The sequence below is a fragment of the Meriones unguiculatus genome, chromosome 8, assembly GCF_030254825.1.
Source record: "Meriones unguiculatus strain TT.TT164.6M chromosome 8, Bangor_MerUng_6.1, whole genome shotgun sequence".
Taxonomy (NCBI): domain Eukaryota; kingdom Metazoa; phylum Chordata; class Mammalia; order Rodentia; family Muridae; genus Meriones; species Meriones unguiculatus.
The window spans coordinates 117,719,421-117,741,463 of NC_083356.1; the positions used below are offsets into that span (position 1 = coordinate 117,719,421).

Consider the following 22,043-nt stretch of genomic DNA (forward strand, 5'->3'; position numbering starts at 1 on the left):
GATTGTTGTAAATGTTTTCTTTATTATGTGCTAATAAGTTTTCATAGGAAAAGATTATCTTGCCAAATTAAAATTTAACTGACAATTAAAAATAAAGTTAGCTTCCTTAAAAACAACTATATCAAAAACATTGTTCATACATACAAAAAAATGCTAGTATTTTTCTTCAATAAAATTTAAAAAAAAAAACCCATATAGTAAAGTGGTTCTACTTTATTATAGGATTTTCAAAAAGTAAAATTTCACACACTAGATGAAAGAACCAAACACATCTGTTAACAGCCTTCCCACCTTCCCATTTTTTAAGGTGCTATTTTAAAAACATAGTATGAAAGGATTCACTGTCTTGACTGCAGGACTGCCGTCCTAAAAAGCTAACAGCCAAGTGGCTTGATAAGCAGTAAGCACTACAATGGGAAACAGTCAGCAAAGCTCATTTTCAGTCTGATATGAAGCTTGACCCTGACCTTTAACTCTCCCATCTTCAGAAGATCCCAGCTACAAAGAAAATGTAACAATCTATACTAGGTGCTGAGGAAAAGCACTCAATTTAAAATAGTGTCTGACCAACTGTGCTTAAGAAGCAATAGTCCATTAACAGAATATACAGAATTACCAGGATGTTATTTACAAAGTTTCTTCTCTATAAAGGACATAAAACAGCAAAAAGAACAAAAAACAAAAACCTAATCCTAATACTGCAACTATGACTGTTCTTAGCAAGAAAGTGGGTGTGGTAGTTAATAACTGATAGCTTTTTTTAACTGTTTTATGCTAAGCCGGTCTCTGACAGCAACAAGTCATTTTTAATATATAACTATAGTTGATCTTTAAAAGACATGTACACATGTAAAGCATTTTTTAAGAAAGATCACTGAAAAGGCAGCAGTTAAAAGAAACCTCTTAAATTTGTTTTTTTTTTACTTTAGAATCAAAATAAAAATCATATTATCAAAGCTGCAAATGTTACCTTTAACCTAATTAATACGATTAAGCTGACAGTGATAAACTAAGAAATTATCAAGCAAATAATGGACCATGAATAGTGTTCTATACTATTAGCTGCAATATTATGCATATATGTAAAGGCTATCGGACTTTAATACCCATACCAAAAAAACTGAAACTAAATACTTTACTGTAAACATTTTAACAAATAAAATTTCAATAAGAACCCAAATAACCTCCATAATACAATTCTTAAAAGCCAAGGAAACAAAAATAAGCTGCCATTAGCAAATTACTCAAAAGTAACCTTTTAGGATAAATTGTATGTTCAACACACTTGTACCATTTACTTCTCCAAACAACACAATGAGACTCACTCATTATAAGCTCCTTAATCATCAAACATTTAATTTTAAGCGTCACATAAACCTTGTTAACAATAGAGCACAGACATAATATTTAAGAAATTTCCAAAGGATCAATATTAAACTCAGTACCTAGGAAACAGATGTGTCCTCTACCTCTGTGGGAGTGGGAGCTCAATGTACCATGTCTTGCATACCATACTTGCCACTGTATCCGTTTATAATGTGAGCTACAATGGGAACATTAATCCAAGCTTCAATAATTCCAATAGTTCAGGGCAGAGTGCTCACTGAGCATACAGAAAGTGCTGGGTTCAAATTCAACCGACACATACACACACGGTTAATTTATCACCTCCACTCCGATAAATTCTTCAATTCTAATTCAAGAGTATATACTTATATAAAAGCTATAGAAACTTATAACATACTACCTAACTGCAAGTAAGTTGCCTATAAATAGCAACTTAGCTATTTATAGGTGTGAAAGACCTACAGTCAGGAACTAGGGTAGAGGGGGTTAATGTTTTGCTTGGTGGAAAAAAAAAAAAAGGTATTTCAACTCATAAGTTATTGAAAATAAATTCCCAGGAAGAAACTCTAAGAAAACATTGAATACTTTCTTCACAAGTAGAATATATCAATTTTAAAAAGAAGGCAAGTAGATTGATGACGCCTACGCAGCCATTTTATTTTAGCAGCTGAGAATTCTAGTGTCGCGGATCAACAGATAAGAAACTGAATGCAGAAAATGACCAGCTGTCTAACTCACCCGAGCATCTCAGAGCATACAAACACCATTAATTTGAACAAAGTCTATATGACCTAGTTTAAATAATCATATTTAAAGTATGATGTGGGAAAACAAATCACTAGTGTTATTCTGTAAGTGCGGCAGAGGTGAGAATCCCATGGTGGATGGTTTGCCGTAGATCTATAATGACCCATGGAGGTGTCATTCCAGGAAATGAGCTCTTAGCTAAGTCAGCAGTTCTCCACGCCACAACCCCTGGTGGTCAAGCAACCCCTTTCACAGGGTTGCTATCAAATATTTACATTATGACTCGTAACAGTAGCAAAATTACAGTTATAAAGTAATAACGAAGTAACTTTACGGTTGGGGTCACCACAACATGAGAAACTGCATTAAAGGGTCACAGCATTAGGAAGGTTGAGAACCACTGCTCTAGGTAAATCCAGGAATCATGAACAAGTATCACCTACACGTGGCAAAATAGAAAGGCTACTTCTTGCTGCGGATAACATTAATTAAAGCCTTTTGTTGTAAACACCCGATAAAAGACGCACTCTAAAAAGACAACTTTTTCTGTTTTTCTCTTCCCTAATGTCAAATAAGTCAATTACCACTTCACTGCCTGCCCCTGAGTTGTAAGTCCATCAAGAATAAAGGGAGGTGAACATTTTTAAAGCATAGTGATAAACATAATACCTGTAGCATTTTTAAATTATTTTTAAAACAATAAAACATTTTCAGTTTTTAGCTGTCCTGCAGTTGACTTGAAATGTTTTAGACCACATTTCCAATAGTAAATAATATTGCACATTTCTTATCCTTATGGACTTTCCACTACTAAAGCCCCTTGTGGTATGAAAGACCATTTTAAACATCCTTAGAGAAACAGCAGCCTCAGAATAATTAGAAATGGGTTGGTAAGAAATGGAAGCTAGGAGAAAGGGTGTCTAGTACTGCCAGGCGCGAGTTACTTGTACCTAAATCATACGAAGAGTTCACGAGCTTCCTGCGGTAAAGACCCAAATCCCCAACATGCCGTCCGAAAGAAACCAGCCCTTTCCACCCATTGTATACACCTACTCCCAGCCCTTCCTTCCCACACTGCACTCCTCCAGCAAGGCTGGATACTTAGCATAATGTCTCTTCTGTAAGCACTGGCCACACAGTTTGTGTGTTTCTCTTATGGTATACACTATTTCCTACACTATCACACTGTTAGGTTAATATTGTATCTCTAGTTTCCTAAGGAATAAATTCTTAGATACAAGTTTTTTTTCTATAGTCCTAAAGTTATTTCTTATTTCTTGGACTCTGAGTTGCTTCAAACAAATCATAGCAGTTTTAATATATGCCAAAACTTGAATTTATCAAATTTTAATTTGTTGTCTAACTACCATTTCAAGCTTATTTATTTGTTCTAAGAATTCCAAAGTAAAAGTAGCTATTTTGGCAGCTAGATAAATGGCTCAGTAGGCAAAGTGTTTGCCATCAAGCGGGAGGGCTTGAGTTTGAAGCCCAGCAGCCATTTAAAACGCTCGGTACTCCAGCACACACTTGTACTCACAATACTGAAAACGCAGACAAGCTCCCTGGGGCTTGCTGGTGAGCCAAATTCGAAAACTCCAGGTTCAGTAAGAGACATGGCCTCAAAAATAAGGTAGAAAGTAACTGATGTCAACTACTGGCCTCCATGTACATACCTATGCATGCGCGCGCGCACACACATGCGCACGCGCGCGCACACACACACACATACACACACACACACACACACACACACGGCCGCATGACCACAACTCATGCATGTAATAAAACTGCGATTATTTTTTCCAGGATTAAGAAACTACTACAGCAGGCAATGGTGGTGCCCACCTGTAATCCCAGCACTCCGGAGGCAGAGGCAGGGGGACCTCTCAGTTCAAAGACAGCCTGGTCTACATAGTGAGTTACAGGACAGCCAGGGGTACACAAAGAAACCTGTCTCAAGAGCACCCCCCAAACAACAACAACAACAACAACAAAAGTAAAAAAAAAAAACAAAACTATCTTTTTCATGCTAAAACAAAGTCACTCTTAGTGGCCCACGCTAACTCCCATTTTAAAATCAGAATTACTGGGGGCTGGAGAGATGGCCCGGTGGTTAGGGCGCTGGTTACTACTGCAGAGGACTGTGATCTAGTTCCCAGCACCCACATGGCCATTCACTACATGGTTCACAACTCCAGTTCCAGTTCCGGGAGAGCTGATGCCCTCTTCTTGACCTCTGTGGGCACTGCACTCATGTAGTGCACAGACAAACATGTAGGCAAAACACTCATCTACATAAAAAAGTAAATCTTAAATTCAAAACAATGGAATTGCAGTCAACTAAACATACACTCATTTTATTAATTTTATAAAGAAATCTATTCCTGTTTTGTAAATATGAAGAAAGAATTAGAAATAAATCCGAGCCCACTAAGTGCATGTCCCAGTCAGTGCTATGGAAAAGCTGGTCGGCCCTTTACCGACTTCCTGTCTGCCCCAGCAATAATAACACCCTGGCTATCTCCTACCTAGTCCTCCTTTACCAAAGGATGCCTCTGTGTCTCAGTCTTTACGGAATAAATGGTTATTTTTATGCAACTGAGCATTTCTAAAACTTTTCAAAATAAACCTTTCTCTATTCTTGTAAGTATTTATGTTGAGGAAGACAACAAAATTAAAAAGGGACAGACACAAGGAAGGTGGCACAACCTATAATTACAGCACTTGTGAGGCTGATGAAAGGGGATCTAAGTGCTAAACTAGCACAGGTGACACAGAGACACTGTCTTAATAAAAAAAAAGATTTTAAAGTTTTAAAAATTAAATTAAATTAAAAAGATAAGTCTTAAAATTTTTCAAGTCTTAAAATTTTAAAGCCATAAAACAATGCATAAATTGTTAGCGATATATATGATAAACAATGAAAAAATGTTCATTATTTTAATTATATGTAAGCTATCCTTAAGCTTTATCAATAAATATAATTATAAAAAATATTCTTTTTTTATTATTTTACTATTATTATTATTAATTACTTTATTCATTTTGTATCCCCCCATAAGCTCCTCCCTCCTCCCCTCCCGGTCCCACCCTAGGTCCCCTTTCTGCATGCATGCTCCTCCCCAAGTCCACTGATAGGGGAGGTCTTCCTCTCCTTCCTTCTGATCTTAGTCTATCAGATCTCATCAAGAGTGGCTGCATTGTCTTCTTCTGTGGCCTGGTAAGGCTGCTCCCCCCTCAGGGGGAGGTGATCAAAGAGCAGGCCAATCAGATTATGTCAGAGGCAGTCCCTCTTCCCGTCACTATGTAAGCCACTTGGACACTAAACTGCCATGGGCTACATCTGTGCAGGGGTTCTAGGTTATCTCCATGAATAGTCCTTGGTTGGAGTATGAGTCTCTGGGAAGTTCCCTGTGTTCAAATTTTCTTGTTCTGTTGCTCTCCTTGTGGAGTTCCTGTCCTCTCCAGCTCTTGCTATTTCCCACTTCTTAAATAAAATTCCATTCACTCTGCCCAACAGTTGGCCATAAGTCTCAGCGTCTGCTTTGATAGTCTGCAGGGCAGAGGCTTTCAGAGGCCCTCTGTGGCAGGTTCCTAGGCTGTTTCCTGTTTTCTTCTTCTGGCTTTCAGAGGTCCTCTGTAGCAGTCTATTATAATACTATTGAAATGACTGGTAGCAAATAAATCCATGTAAGTATACCATTAGGTCTTGTAACGAATTTACATATTACTCAGAGTGTCCTCAATGTCAAGTTAAGTGGTAAGTCATTCTGGTGGCAGAAGAGACCTCCGTCCCATTCACTCAGTAGTGCTTCATAGTACTTCACACTATGAAAGTGGTGACCTAATAAAAAAGTCCAGGTTCCAAGGGCCATTTCTTGATCGAATACGAGAGAACAAGAGACAGGCCATGAAAAGAGGTGCCCTCTGCTGCTAGTTTTTCTCTCTCTTTAAATTCTGCATCTCTAATGTACATGACTCCTCTGGCATATGAATGTAGGTGAAGACATAATTTGTAGAATAATAGGCACTAATATTACATGCCGCTTCAATTCTGTCATTTTCCCAATCCATCAAGTTGATTAATGCTATAATAACTCTACACAAACCTATCATTTGTGCACTAATGAAGTCAAACTCAGTTTATCCTTAGGCAACTATATTCCAAAAGCTCATAGATGTCATTTCTTCAACCCAGCAACACTACTTAGACAGAGCTAAGGAAGGAAAGGAGTAAGACACATGTACAGTTGGTTATCCCAAAACTCAGAGGACTTTCTGCCAAAGGTGTAAATGTAAAACTAGCAATGTAACAAAAAGTTCAAGTAAGCACTTGGTGGATCTCAAACAATCAAAAGTTACAACAGAGAAAACGAGAAATAAATTTGCCAATTTGATAGATGCCAGACTGATGACCTCAGTGATATCAACAAATACACTACGTTTAAAACCCATCATCTTTCAGGCAAATGTAATTAAATGAGCCTTTAAGATAATCAGACTTATAGTATAAGACTATCAAAATGGGAATTTAAGGACTGCTGTATTAGGTATTAAATTCAGCAATAATTCAACCTTCAAGCTACAAAAAAAAAAAAAAAAAAAAAAAGGCAACAACATATTCCAGCTAATAATCACAAGACGATTAAATGACGTCCCCAAGGTACAGTTAAAGACAGGATGTTTAAAGGCCTTATAACAAATGTGTTAAGGAGTGACTCTTCCCAAAAAGGAGTTTAAAACCACCCTTCCAGGGCTGAAGAGATGGGTCAGTGGTTAAAAGCACAAACTGCTCTTGCAGACGACCCAAGTTCAGACGACAGCACCCATGTTGGGCAGCTCACTTGCCTGTAACTCCAATTCCAGGGAATCCAATGACCTCTTCTGGCCTCCAAAGGCACCAGCACTCACATGCATACACCCCCCAAGACAAATATAGTTAAAATAAAAATAAATTTTAAAAATTCTCCCAGTAAAGGACGATGGCACACAGCTGTAATCCCAGCCCTCGGGAAGCTAGAGGCAGGTAGGCTGCTATGATCTCAACCCGGTCTACTAAACAAGTCCAGGACAGCCAAGACTACACAGAAAAACCCTGTCTCAAACAAACAACCAAATTCTCCCAGCACCTTAACAGTTTGAGAGATCAGATCAGGCCAGAAAAATGGCTCATATTTTTAAGAAGGAGAAATGCAGGAGTCATGCTGTCATTTTCCTAAACCTGAAACACAGCTGGGTGGAATTGTGTAGCACTGGGGTAAGGCAATTAAAAATTCACTGCAAGGAAGGGCATATATAAATTAAAGGCTAACAGAGTCAAATAAGGACCGGTAAGGATTCTGTGAGACCTGAAATGTGCCTCAATTATTAGAGTGCTTGCCTGGTGTGCACAAGTACTTGCCTGGTGTTCATAGGGGTTCAGCCACCCATGAACCGGTACCACGGCACATGCCCACAGTCACAGCACCCAGGAGGTAAAACAAGCTGATTAGGAAGTTCAGTCATTCTTATCTTCTTAGCAAGTTCAAGGCCAGCCTGGACTACATGAGATTCTGTCTCAAAAAAAAAAAAAAAAAAAAGGTGACTGAAAGTTATTTGGAGTTACAGCCTTGGTTACAAATTATATAAGACCTTAGGAATAAAAAGCCTATTGATCGCTATTATAGCCTTTGTTGCACTTTGTTGCATGTGATGTGTGAATATATAAACTGTACACAGCATTCATTTCAGAAAGTAAATTTAGCAGGTCTACAGTAATTTTTGTTTACTTAATACATATAATACACACATAGAAAGAATGTCCTGGAGACACAGTGGCACTAAAATAAGATACCATTCCTTTCATTCCTTCATTCATTTAGCTCAGACAAGCTCATTTGAGGATATATGTAGATTAATTCAAAAATATTTTTGACCATCTTATTCTACTTAAGTATTTGTGGATATGGCTAAAAGCTGTGTATTAAACTATACTTCAGCAACATGTTGTAATTCTGAGACTCCCCCCAAAAGTCACATTAAAGCCATTTAGATGGACAAACTATTAAATGCCTAAAACATACAAATGGCTTTAATAAGGCAAAGATGAATATAAATATAATTGTCACTGTACTCCAGAATTTAATTTTACTGAATGAGTAGGGTGAAAGGAAAGAAAACAAGAGGGGATAGCAACCATTTACAACACAGAGGTGAAAACAGGTGGTGCAGAGAAAATGGTGAGATCCTGAAGCAGTCATGTAGATTCTCCCAATCCTACAATTTATAGTCTGAGTAACCTTGCCCAAGCTGCTTTATCTTTTCTTACCACATTATCTTACTGTAAATGGGGAAATAGTAAATGTCTTCTAAGACTGTTGAAGGCATAAAGTTAGATGAATTATATTAAGTATCCTAGTTCCTACCACATGGGAGGCACAGACAGAGATTGCTGAACAAGCTGGCTAGCCAGACTAGCCACTATTGGTAAGCTTTAGGTTAGACTGAGAGATGCCCTGTCTCAGTTAATAAAGTGAACAGCAAACAGTAAGGACAACAGAAGTCTAGACCACACACACACACACACAGAGAGAGAGAGAGAGAGAGAGAGAGACAGAGACAGAGACAAAGAGAAACAAACAGAGAGACAGAGAGCTCATCTGCACAGCAACTGCTATATTATTATTCAAAAAGAAAAACAAAATCCAACTGATCCAATTCATTTAATATAATTCAAATCTTTGTCTACAGGCAGACCAAAAGTCAATCATCTGTGGTACAAAGATAATCTAAATCAGCACACGGAAATACAAATATTTGTCTTTAATCCGTAGTCCATGATTTCTAAAACACAAACACATGGCATGATGGAGAAATCTTTTAGGAGAATATAAATGATTTAATTTTAGGTGTCAACTTGTTTGGATCAAGGGCTACTGAGAGAACTATTAAGGTGTTATTTTTAAACGTGTCAGTGAGAATGTTTCCAGAAGAGACTGGTAAAGACGTAATTCCCCCAGTCAGCTAAGGAACCAGAGGGAATAGAAATTTGACATGTAGGCCAAGCCCACTGTGGGTGATACCATCCCTTTGGAGGTGGTCCTGGGCTGTAAAACAAAAAGCAGGTTGGGGCTAAAGAGATGGCTCAGAGGTTAAGAGCACTGACTGCTCTTCCAGAGGTCCTGAGTTCAATTCCCAGCAACCACATGGTATTTCACAACAACCTACAATGGGACCTGATGCTCTCTTCTGTCATGCAGGCATACATGCGAATACAGTACTCCTATGTAGTAAATAAGTAAGTCTTTAAAACAAAAACAAAGAAAGCAAGCAGGTTGCGCAAGCCATGAGGAACAAACCTGTTGGGAACAACGGACCCATCCAAGGTTTTCTCAGAGGCCCTGAGAAACAACAAATGGAACGTTAGCTCTAAGTCCTTGGCCAGGGACAAACCCGGCAAGGTCTAGCCAGGGGCAGGAATCTGGTTTTCCCTGCTGGAGGGCCATGGTTATCAGTCCTAAGATAGCTATGTCTGAGTATCCTGTGTTCTCTCTGCCAACATTGTTTATTTAGCTTTCTTTTGACTTCAGCCCATTTCCTTCTATAAACAGTATATAAAATACTGTAATTCTTAATAAGCTTAAATAAGCCACCAGTTTATGCAAGACTCCTTTGTCCCAGCTTTCTTATTTGCCTTCTCACCCTCAGTTCTCTCCCTCAACACATGACCATCAGGGACCCTTATTCCTTCCGATTCGGGTCACTAGCCAATAAGCAGCATTCCTCCATGATCTCTGCATCAGTTCCTGTCAGGTTTCTATCTTGAATTTTCTCTTGACTTCCCTTGATGATGGAGTATAAAGTTTAAGATGAAATAAACATTCCCTCTACCACGAAGAAAGAAAGCGAGAGAGAGAGAGAGAAAGAAAGAAAGAAAGAAAGAAAGAAAGAAAGAAAGAAAGAGAAAAAGAAAAATATAAGTATAGAAGAGATGACTCATATTTCCTTTCTTCCTCCTCCTTCCTTCTCTTGCCTACTACCTTCCCTCCCTGAGCAGGGTCCTTGCCTCCTGACCTGGGACATCAGAACTACAACAATCTTTGGGCTCTTGAACTTAACATCACTCATTTCCTGGGTTCTTTCAGGCCTTCAGTCTTGAACTGAAACATAAGCTTCCCTGGTTCTCAGAACTTCAGACTTGGACTGAACCCACTTCCAGCATCAACCTGTGTGAAACATCTCATCCTCCATAATCAAAAAACCCAATTCCCCAAATAAATTCCCTCTCATGTCTATACCTATGCTATATTGACTTTCCTCCTCTGTAGAACCCGAATACAGAGGAAAATATGTAAAAAATAATTCATAATTCCAACAATCATGAACAGCCAAAGAAAAAAATCCAATTATCAGTTAGTAAACATAAGTAGTTCTCATCTCTAACCAAATCAGTGTCTTTAACTGATAAACGGTAGTAGTAAAAACAATGACAACATAATAAACCTCTAATAAACATGCAAATCAGAAACATTACTTATAGTTCAAGATGTTCATAAGCTTTGGTTTGTTTTGGGGTTTTGTGGTGCTGAGGACTGAACCCAGGGCCTAGGAATGCTAGGAAAGCATGCTGGCCAAGTGTTCTACAGGGCTATGTTCCCAGCCCCAAAATATTTCAATTTAACATAAAGACTAATAAACAAAGGAAGATAAAAAATGGCCAAATTATTAGTTGGCAGCAAGGAATGATGGCCTATTAATACTAAACAGATGATAAAATTTATTTACATAAAGTTTTAGTCAATGCTTGGAGTTGACCATACAATAAAATATATGTGAAAAGAAATTCTATTACATCTAAGAATGTTATATTCAATTAAATACACACTAAACATTTTTAATCCAAGTGAAAATTAAGTTACAAAGAAATTTCTGAGGTTTAGAAAAGTTCTTAGTGATAAAAATATACAATTAGCACAAAAACACAATGAAATGCATTTTATGGCTTCTATTTTGCGAACACAGAGTTAATGGAAATTGTCATGACAAAATGATTGTTTTTTATGAAAAGAGCCTTCATTACTAACCCATCAAATTTCATTTTTATTACTGATGTAAAAAAGTTCAAAACCATGATTCATTGATAGACTATACAAAAATAAGAGTTCAGGAATAGAGGGTCATTTACAAAGCAATAAAAAATTAAAGCATGAATTTTTCTTTCTGGCAAGGCGAATACTTCTCTTCCACATATAAATGAGTTTAGCTAAATTTACAGATTATAACTTCTGTCTTTAAAAAAAATGAAAAGTCTGAATTTTCAATATCTTATCTATTTGGTATCTTTATCTAATAACTACTTCTCAAGTTATTTTTTAAATGTTTGAAAAATGTTAACAAGTTTGATGATGTTTTCTTTCAATCTTCACTCAACTATGGAAAGCTTAAGCTAACATTAATAACTCAAAAGAATCCACAGAGATAATACTGACATATTTTACAGGGTACCCATCACCAAAATCTTTTAAGCTAAACCATTAAAAATCATGCAGCTGTGAATATAGCTGAGCGGGAGAGTATTTACCTCACATACTCAAGGCACTGGGTTCCATCCCACACACATCTTAGAAGAGATGTTATTTTAGAGTAACAAAGTATAATAGAACTTATAATTAAAATTGACATTATACCTCAACTGCAGACTATTTCAGTAAATATGTCTTTCAAAGAATCTTAACAACATTAAAGTTTTCAAAGGAAGCGAAGTATTGCCTATAAGAATCTGGTTTGCAATGTTTTCATGACTACAGTAGGATCAAATAACAGGCCATGCTCCTGTCAATCACTGCATCTCTTCTGTAGTATAACCTATTTTGTCTGTTTGGCTTCACCACCTTCAATATCAACTTCACATTTACCAACATGATAAGTTCCATAATATAATACTATCTATATGACTGATAATGAAAAAAAAAAAGGATTATCGGAAATGTGACAGACAGTTCAATAACTTCTCAGTAATTCTTTGGTACCTTTCTAAATGCTACTGGGAAATTCTGTGAACACCGAGTAAAAACAACTAAGAAAATATTTTGTTTTCAGGAGCAAAAAAATTAAATGTATTGTCCTCAGCACATTTAAAATATGAATGCATTTCTGCAATTATTTGTTCTAGTTTTCATCATTAAATACTTTGAAAGCTCAATATGGTCTTGTCAACAATACCATCACTCTCCCTTTATATGAAAGCAAAAGAAGGTGGTATTAAACATCAAACTAGGGCCTTGCAGATGAAAATGTTCTTCCCCTGGGCTATACTAACACTCCTACCAATATTACAAGATTCTTTCAGCCTCTATTTTCCCATTTATTTCAACCTCTAGAACCTTTCTTGGTGTGATAAAAATCTTTACTGTCCTATATTAACATAAGAAAAACAGAACAAAACGTACTTTATTATCAACATAAAAACATTTTTAAAATGTTTTTATTTTTGTGCATGTATGCATGTCTGTGTATGATGCCAGGGAGCAAACCCATGGTCACCCACATGACAGGAAAATGCCTTACCACTGAGTTGCATTCTCAACTAAAACATGCTTGTTTTCATCACACTTATTTTCAAGATACTTATATTGAGGGACATATTCATACTCAACTAACTATAAATAAGTAAATAAATAAATAGTCCAGAAACTTATGTATTAGGAAAGCTTGCCATTAAAAATGCAATGAAAATTTAAACTACAGAGACTATAAATTTTTTAGGGGACTGGAGAGATGGCTCAGTGGTTAAGAGCACTGACTGTTCTTCCCAAGAACCTGGGTTCAATCCCCAGCACCATGTGACAGCTCATAACTGTCTGTGACTCCAGCCCCAGTGGATTACACCATCATACAAACACGCATGTACAAAGAAAATAATGTAAAAGAAATTTTTAAAAAAGTTTTTTTAGCCGATTCAATATCCAGGACAATGTTTTCAATCCTTTTAAAATTCCAAATTTTAAATTTTTACCTGGTCTAGAATAATCTAGAGAACCAAAGTGTTCATTCAAAGTCATAATTTATTATTCTTTCCATATTACTTGTGTAAAGAGTAATTCAAATTCCTCTTCCACTTTTAAGAAATTTATCTCACAAATGCAAGCACCACTGCAAAGAGAGCTCCACAAGAACAACAGAATCAAAATACCTGGGCCCAAGAGGCCAAACAAGGACCATTCATGGAGATAACCTAGAACCCCTGCACAGATGCAGCCCATGGCAGCTCAGTCTCCAAGTGGGGTTCCTAGTAAGGGGAACAGGGGCTCTCTCTGATATGAACTCAGTGGCTGGCTCTTTGATCATACACCCCCCTAGGGGGTGCAGGCTTGCCAGGCCACAGAGGAAGATGATGCAGCCAGCCCTGATGAGACCTGATAGGCTAGGGTCAGATGGAAGGGGAGGAGGGCCTCTGCTATCAGGGGACTAAGGAAAGGATATAGGGGGAGAAGAGGGAGGGTGGATGGGACTGGGAGGAGGTGAGGGAGGGGGCTGCAGCGGGGATACAAAGTGAATAGATTGTAATAAATAAATATAAAAAAAGAATGTAAAAAGAAACTATTAGGGGCATCTAAGTGCATGCATAACAATGTAAAAGTCAGTTGTCTAAACAAATAGACTGAACATCAGTCAACCAGAAGAAACAATAAACTAACTTAATAGTCAAAAAATAAAAAGAGAGAGAGAGAAATCATATACACTTTCAATGACTTTGACACACATTAACTTGACCAACCTAACTTGCCAAATTCCATTTTACTCTCTAGTTAATACTGGGCTGCCAGAAATATTACACAATAAGTGGTAGGAAGGCAAAACAAGACCAACAGCCATCATCAGGCATGCAAAAACACCTTCTCCTGGTTATTCTAATACCAATGCAGGTGCTGCTGTAAAGGGATTCAATTGACATAATTAAAATCATAATTATATGACTCTAAAAAGGAGATTATGCTGGGTAATCTGGCTTAAAAACTTAAAAGCCCATTAAAAGAGGGACTAAGTCCTCCTTGAGATCAACATTCCAAACAGCACCTGGTCGCAAACTGCTTTCTCTTCCTCCTAGTTCCCCTGTACCTGACTGCTTTTCAATTTTTCAATTTGCTTGGTCAGCCATACAATAGGAGCATGAGCTGATGTGGGTATTCCTGTGTAGTCACAGAGCTCTACTGTCTCCAATCTTTCATTTATACTGATTGTTTCAATAACCTAAAAAACCCAGCCTCAGGAAACAGAAGCAGATGCAACTCTGTGAGTTCAAGGCCAGACTGGTCTACACAGCAAGATTCAGGCCAAACAAGCAAATCTACATAGTGAAATCCTGTCTCAAAACAAACAAACCTAAAACCCCATCAGACTATGATTTCACAAATAAACTATGGTTTCTTTACTACAATGAAATACTACATAGCCATTCAAATATGACAGCATATAATTTCATCATAGACATGAAAAGAAATCCCATTATATCTATGACAAAAGAAATGCATCCTCTACATTATCTATGCCTGCGGTTTTAACTTAGGAGAAAGAAATGATAGATTTGCTCAGCAAAGTTTTGAATATGAAATGGGATTTTAAAGTCTTAATTTTGGCAGTAGCCTGTCAGGTAATTTTTCACTTTATTCCTTACAGTTCTCTGTATTATTTTCATTTTCTATAATGACCAAGGCTCATTACTATTATTATTTAAAAAAAAATAATCTCATCTGACAAGGAAAAAATGTCAGAGGCACACACATTCCAATGTGTTAAGTCTTAAGAAGAAACAGGAGTTGTTTGAGTGGACACTTCAAGCAGATAGCAACATTGCTAAAGATGGACATTACAAATAGTTTGGAAAGGCTGGAGGTTCTGGAAAAACGAGTGACAAGAGATGAAGCTGAAGTGGCATACGTGGACTTGGTTATAGAGACACTTAGCCTCTTAGCCCTGCGGACACTGAGAAACCAAGGAAAGTGTTAACACTAGAGAAGTCACAGCAAATATTTTAAGAAAATAAAAAGCTAAAAAGACAACAATCCCACTGAGACTTGTAATATAAAGATTATTTTAGAAGCAGGTGAAAGAGACTGGAAACGCAAAAAAAATAGCTAATTCACAGAGTAATAAGCCAAGTGGAATTAACAAAACCTTGAAAAAAAAAAAGTTAAGAGCTGTGGAGACAGAGAGCATCGCACTAAGGGGTGGGAACGGGAAACTGCAGGAGATACACTGCTAGTGAAGAGACAACAGATCACTTCCACTGAGCAAGTCAAAGAAAGCCTCTCTAGCTGTAAGTTTTCCATAACTCTAACAAAATAGCTGAAATAATCAACTTACAAAAAAGAAAGGTTTATTTTCCCTTAGTTTGGGAGGTGTTGGTTTACAGTAGGGCTTTACAGTAGGGCTTTTGCTATATACAGTAGGTATATAGCAAAACAAAACCGTTCACTTCATGGTGAGGACACACTAAAAAGAGACGAAGGTCTCACAACACCACCTCCTAGAGTTTCGACCAGTTACCAATGCCACAGAAGGGATCAAAACTTTGGATAATATGGGTCTCAGGGAGCACTGCAGATCCACACTACAGCATCTGACAAAATCATGTCCTTTATACATCAGTCCATCAGGGAAGGCACTGCAAAACTATTAGATACCAGACACCCTGAATGCTTCCAAAAGGAACTCACTTGCTCAAGTCCACTACAGGGAAGAATAACCAAACTATCATGTTTGTTAAAACTTAGCGTTCCCAATTATAAAAATCTATAATTATTGTTATAACAGGATGATATAAATACAGATCTCTACCCCACAGAATAGCCTCATCCAAGAATCCTAAATTATGACCAGAACAGAATACTGTGGATAGCTCTCAGATCTGAGTTACATTTATAAATCACTTAAAATCAAGCAAAGTCAAACCCAGATTATTTTCTTTTCAATTCCTGACCTAGTATAATCTCTTAATTTGAAATTTAATAGTCATTTAAATTACAAAAGTAAACATGGTTCCTTCACCCTCTATCAACACTTTTTATTAAATTGAATTCTTCTAAATTTTTTCTTTGCTTATGTAAACATATACATGTCTACGCAGAATGTATTTAATAAGTTCACATAGGATATATATCATACTATAACTTCTTACTTAATATAATTCTAGCTTGCCAGCTAACATATATAACATTTCTTAAATTTCAGTATCTATAAACACTCAAGTATACCCACTGCTTTCATAAATTTATTTTACTTATCTTTCTTTTCTTTCTTTTTTTTTTTTTTTTTTTTTTTTTGCCCTAAAGACAAGATCTCTCTATATGACCCAGAGCAGCCTGGAACTGCCAATCCTCCTGCCTCTGCCTTCCAACTGCTACCTACTATCACCATGTCAAAATAAGTTTGCTTTTTGAAATGATGTGATGCTTTTAACAAAGGTACATACTGTATAAAAGATTAAATCAAGCTACTTAAGATACCAGTCAAGTTTTCTGTGATAACATTAGAAATCTATCCCTTTGGTTATTTTGAAATACACATTTATGCTGGTTGGTTTCAGTCAGGTGTTTGCAAACCTAGACATATCGTGGAAGGAATCTCAACTGAAAAAAATTCTCCCATCAAACTGGCCTGTGGGCAAGTCTGTGGGGGCACTTCCTTCCTTCCTTCCTTTATTTTTATTACTATTTTGTTTTTCTCTTTTTCAAGACAGGGTTTCTCTGTGTAGCCTTGGCTGTCTTGGACTCAATTTGTAGACAGGCCAGCCTTGAACTGACAGAGATCTGCCTGCCTCTGCCTCTCAGAGTGCTGGGATTTCAGGCGTGCACTACCAGCTGGCACTTCCTTTATTAATAACTGATATCTGTGGGCCCAGTTCAAAGTGGGTGGTGTGCCACCCCTGGGCGGGTGTTCCTGGGTTGGATGTATCAGAAAGATGATTGAGAAAGCTACAGGGAACAAGCCAGTAAACAGTCGTCCCTCCTCCACGACCTCTGCTTGAGTTCCAGCCCCGACTTGCCTTCATGATAAGACTATCAACTGTAAACTGAAATACACCCTTCCTTCCCAAGCTGCTTTAGGCCATGGACTCTATCACAGCAATGAAGGACTCTAAGGAAGACAACATTACTATCAATGAAGGAAAACAAACGTTTACAAAGAAATGTACTCCTTGGGTCTAAACAAAAGGTTGTGCCCTCTGACCAACTTCTCTCCTTTACTCCTCTCTGCTCTGGACCCACTTCCCATCACCCCAGCCTCTGGCAATCACTGTCTACCCTGTTTCTACAAGATCAACTCTGTTTAGATTAAACATAAAAGTGAGGTCATACCGTGTTTGTCATTCTGTTCCTAGATGGTGTCACTTAACATGCAGTCCTCTAGCTCTGTCCCTGTCATCTTGAATGAATTACATTCTTGTTAAGGCTGTATAGTATTCTTTTCCTATATATGCCCATCTTTTTGATCCATTCATCTGCTGACAGCCACCTAGTTTGCTTCCATATCTTGGCTATTATGAATAGTGCTAACAATGGAGTACTCGTATCTCTCTGACAACTCATTTATTTTAGGTACTGAAATGAAGCTGTTGGATTGATATATGAAAATCTGATATATATCTGAGACATTCTTTTTTTACTATCAGAAATAATGTTATAATGAAGATTATTGTATAGTTCTTTGAAGAACTGGTCCTCAAATTTCTATCAGATAAATCCACATGCACACGATTTCTGGGTTAAACTATAACATTTTAGTAAATATTGCTATGTCAGGCTCCTAGAGGGAGAGCCCAATTTACACTCCCTAAAAGTCAGAAAGTACTGTTTCTCTCCTCTCTCTGTCTGCCCTTGACAGTACTGGAGATTATCATGTTCACTCTGCCTGGCTAACGAGCAATTTTCTTCAAGGAGCACATCTTTTCACCTGTCCACTGTCTCCTTGTTCTTCTCCTTTTATGGAATACTTATTCAGATTATTTGCCTTTCTTTTGAAAAGGTTTCTTTTTTAATTAAATATTTTTCTTATTAATATGTTTATTAATTTATTTATGGTGGGAGCTTTATTGTTGATGCTGTTGTCTGTTTTGCCTGAAACATTTTCTTCCTATTAAGCCCATGCTGGCTAGTCTCAGGCCTGCAATCCTCGTCTCAGCCTCCCATGTGCTTGTAATTACAGGCAAGCGCCCCACACCCAGCTATTCATAGTGTCTTTTAACATCAAAAGCTTCCAATATTCTTATGCAACCAACTCTACCCATTTTTTCTATTATGGAGTATATACTTTCTGTTTTGCTTTAAAACCCCTTCTTTTATTCAGTATTACTAAAACAATATCCAGTATTTGTCCTTGTAATTTTCTAATTATTTTAATATAAATTAGTTTGTGTTACATTTCATTCTTTAATACATCTAGAATTTATTCATGCAGTCCTTTGACTTAGGAGCTGTTCCAACACTATTTACTAAATTATCTAGCTTTAAATGCTTTCTCCTTCCATAATACATCACTATAAATGGCTAAGACAGCATACAATATTTCTGGGAAACTGTTAAGTTCACCAACTGAGATAGAATTCTGAGTTTATCAAAAGTTTATCGAATAATAGTTTTCTTGTTGAAAAGAAATCACATACTAGGATATATGCATGCAGAATATGAGCACATACTGTAAGATGATTAATAACATAGTATCAGTCTAAATTAAATCACTCATCTCACTACATTGGCCTGACTTTTTCAACCTAAGTGGTAAAATCAGAAATAACCATTGCTTGAAATCTCAGTGTTATTTACTCAAGTCATGGGTATTTAAAGAGAACCATCTGACAGGTTCCAGGATACAAAGGGGAACAAAGCAACCATTCCTGCTTTCAAGACGCTTACAATCAGGAGATTCTCCCCTCTCCTATAAATGGTATTTTAAAGGAAAAAGGAAATCCATGTTCACACAAATTCAATACAGGGAAAAGCACTGGGAAAAGTTTATAACACACTGTACTTTGCATTTCCAAAATGCTACTTTATCTCAAATGTACCTGTTTATCCTAGCGGCTACGTCCCTATCATACTCATGCTGAAAACACTGCTGGAGTTAACATTCATTCCATTAACCTAAACTCTTCACTTTCTCTACCACGGTCACTTTCACCAAACTAAAAACCCCGATTAAGAAAAAAAAAAAAAAAAAAAAGTTATAAACCTATTTACAAGTTTTCACCATCCAGTCAAAAGTGTTCACTTTTTTCTTTTTTTTTTAAAACTTCATGCGAATTAAGAATAGTTCCAAGAATCCCACAGATTCTGCAAATGGGCTTGGAGAAGCAAGAACCTCGGCGGCTCGTCAACAACAGGCAAAGAAGGGCAGCTCAACAGTGGCAGTCACCTTAAACTTGAGAACCCACGACCCGAGAGGCTGCCCCACTCCCACAGCAGCCCTGGGGGCAGGGAGATGGCCCTGTGGCCACGCCCCCGCCTCCACCCCAACCGCCGGCCGCCGCCACTCACGCAAACCGCCGAGCAGAGAGGCACAACGCCACGGGGAGAGTGAGAAATGGACTCTGCCCCCGCCGCGTGACCTTGCCCGTGCGCCCTCGGTTTCCTCATCCGGAAAGTGAGGCCAGGCCTCCATGGACGCCTCCGCCGAGGCTGCGGGCCCGGCACTCTCGACCCACGGCCAGCCCTCCTCCCACGCGGCTCCACGCGGCTCCCCGCCGCGGGCCCGCGACGACCCCGGCCCCGTCCGCGCCCACGCGGGATACCTGCGATCTGGGAGACGAACGCTTCCGCCACCAGAGACATGTCGGCGGCGAGGCCCTGAGCGCGCGCCTGCGCCCCGCGGCCGTCGGCGCCCTCCCGCGCGACCTGGGCAGCGCGCCCCGCGGCTGAGGAGCCTCGCCGGGCCAACGCTCGGACACGCCGAGCACACCTCCGCTGCGGCGGCCGGGCCCGCAAGGTTACCGCCAGGCCGGCCGGGGACTTCCGGTGTCGCTGCCAGTGCGCGCCGGCACTTCCGGCTGCTCCGCCCCGTGCGCTCCGGTTCCCCGGGAGCCTTTGAAGATCAGTCTCTTGTGTAGTATCTCTAGGTGCATGTATTCACACATGTATTTGGCGCTCTTGAATTTTATCGCGTCCTTCCAGCAAACCCCCAAGATAGAAATACGCTTAAAGAGGTTAAAGAGCCCAGGCCGGTACTGCTGAGGCCCAGAAACCCAAATTCCCTCCTTTCCACTAACTGCAGCATTTGGGGACCATAGACAGATATTGGTGTCAATTATTTATTCAGATGAGCCAGCAAGGAGGAGGTTTGAAAAACTTGTGAGCTGAAACATGATTTGTCCTTCAACTCCATGTACCCAAAATGAAGCTCGGAGAATAAAACACTTCAATTTCTTGTTTCTGAGTGTAAAGGGAATAGTAAAGGAAGGACACCAGATCCCGTGAGTCTTTCCACTTACCCTAATCATTTCTTTTAATTATAGGTTACAATGTAAGAAAAAAAATCATAAATAGTACAGAATTAGAAGCATGAAGTTTCACTTGTAATAGGTTTCAGAGATCAGGAATCCAACTCAAGTCCTCAGGCTTGGAAATAGCCCTTGCATACACACACATCAGCTTGTACAGGCCAGTGGTTACTGACAAGTTCCTCTTCAGTCCTTCTCAGTCTTTTTTTTTTTTTTTAAATAGGGTCTCTCACTGAGAATCAGGGTCACAAGGACTAGGCAGGCCAACCACACTCATAGCTCTGCCTGTCACTGCTCACTTCCCTCCCAGTCCTGGCTTTTACATAGAAGCTAGGAACCCAGCCAAGTTCCTCATGCCTTATCCAATGAGCCATCACCACAGCCTGGAGAAGACTGACTTATTTTTATTAACAGCACATCAAAAAGTCAGGACTGAGCAGGTATGGCTCTTGTCTAGCATGCTTGAGACTCTGCTTCCTCGGCACCACACCCACAAACAAACATCACGTAGCTTATGGAGTTTGTACATGGAAAAGTATTGTCTCCTTTATGTCCATAGATCTCTGACCCTCCATTACAACTTATCGTTCATATTTCTGTTCACATACTTAAGTAATATATTGCTTTCTTAAAGATGCCATGCAGATTTCCCCACACTGGGTGGTTAAAACAACAGATGTATTTTTTCTCTAATTCTGGAAGCTAGAAGTTTGCAGTGAAAGTGTTGGCAAGATCTTGCTCTCTCTGAAGAACATAGACATAAACATCCTTCATAGCTTCTAGGGTTCCCAGTGCTCCTTGACATTCTATGACTTTAGACACATCACTTCAACCTCTGCTTCCATCATCACATAACATTTTCCCTGTATGTGTCTTTGACCAAAATTCCCTCTTCCAATGAAAGTACCAATCATTGAATTAAGGCCCACTCTATTAAAAAAAAATAATAACCTCTTCTAAATATCATCTGTGAAGAGCCAGTTTGCAGATAAGGTCACATCCATAGATACCAGAGGCTAGGATGTAGAAGTCTTCTCAAAGGACATAAAATGCTAGAAGGTTTTGAAGACATCCATAAGCAATATTTGCAGCGCCCACAGCAAATAAGGAGCTTGATAAACCATATTTAAACTTACTCATTAAATAGACACAAAGTACTTCTAAAAGCATCTTTTCTCTGGCTGAAGGTCAGGGTTGATAAAAGGCTTATAGAAACACAGGAAGACAGTAGGCTGCTCTTGTTCGCACTGAGGGAAGAAACGCCAATAGTAGAGTATGTGGTACCCAATTTTCTCCTTATCCTGTGATTGATACTGACCCAGAGAAGTGAGCTGTTCCAGGTATCTTCCTGCCAATCAAGTTTTCCATTTTTGTGCTTCTTTGAAAAACTGAAAGTCTATTACCATGTCAAGTTGTGCGAGCCTCTTCTATCTGTTGCCTTTTTAAAGCTACAGATACTGTGTTCTAACTGTTTGGACAG

At 38.6% G+C, this 22,043-nt stretch overlaps 1 protein-coding gene across 1 annotated transcript in view; it reads right to left on the reverse strand.

The window, feature by feature from the left end:
- Mtx2 (metaxin 2) overlaps positions 1-20,089 on the reverse strand; it is a 52,608-nt gene extending 32,519 nt beyond the window's left edge. The window contains exon 1 of the mRNA XM_021650447.2: positions 19,859-20,089. Coding sequence (XP_021506122.1) covers positions 19,859-19,898 — 40 coding nt within the window. The 5' untranslated portion in view covers positions 19,899-20,089. The remainder of the gene's footprint in view (positions 1-19,858) is intronic.
- Between the last annotated feature and the right edge of the window lie 1,954 nt (positions 20,090-22,043).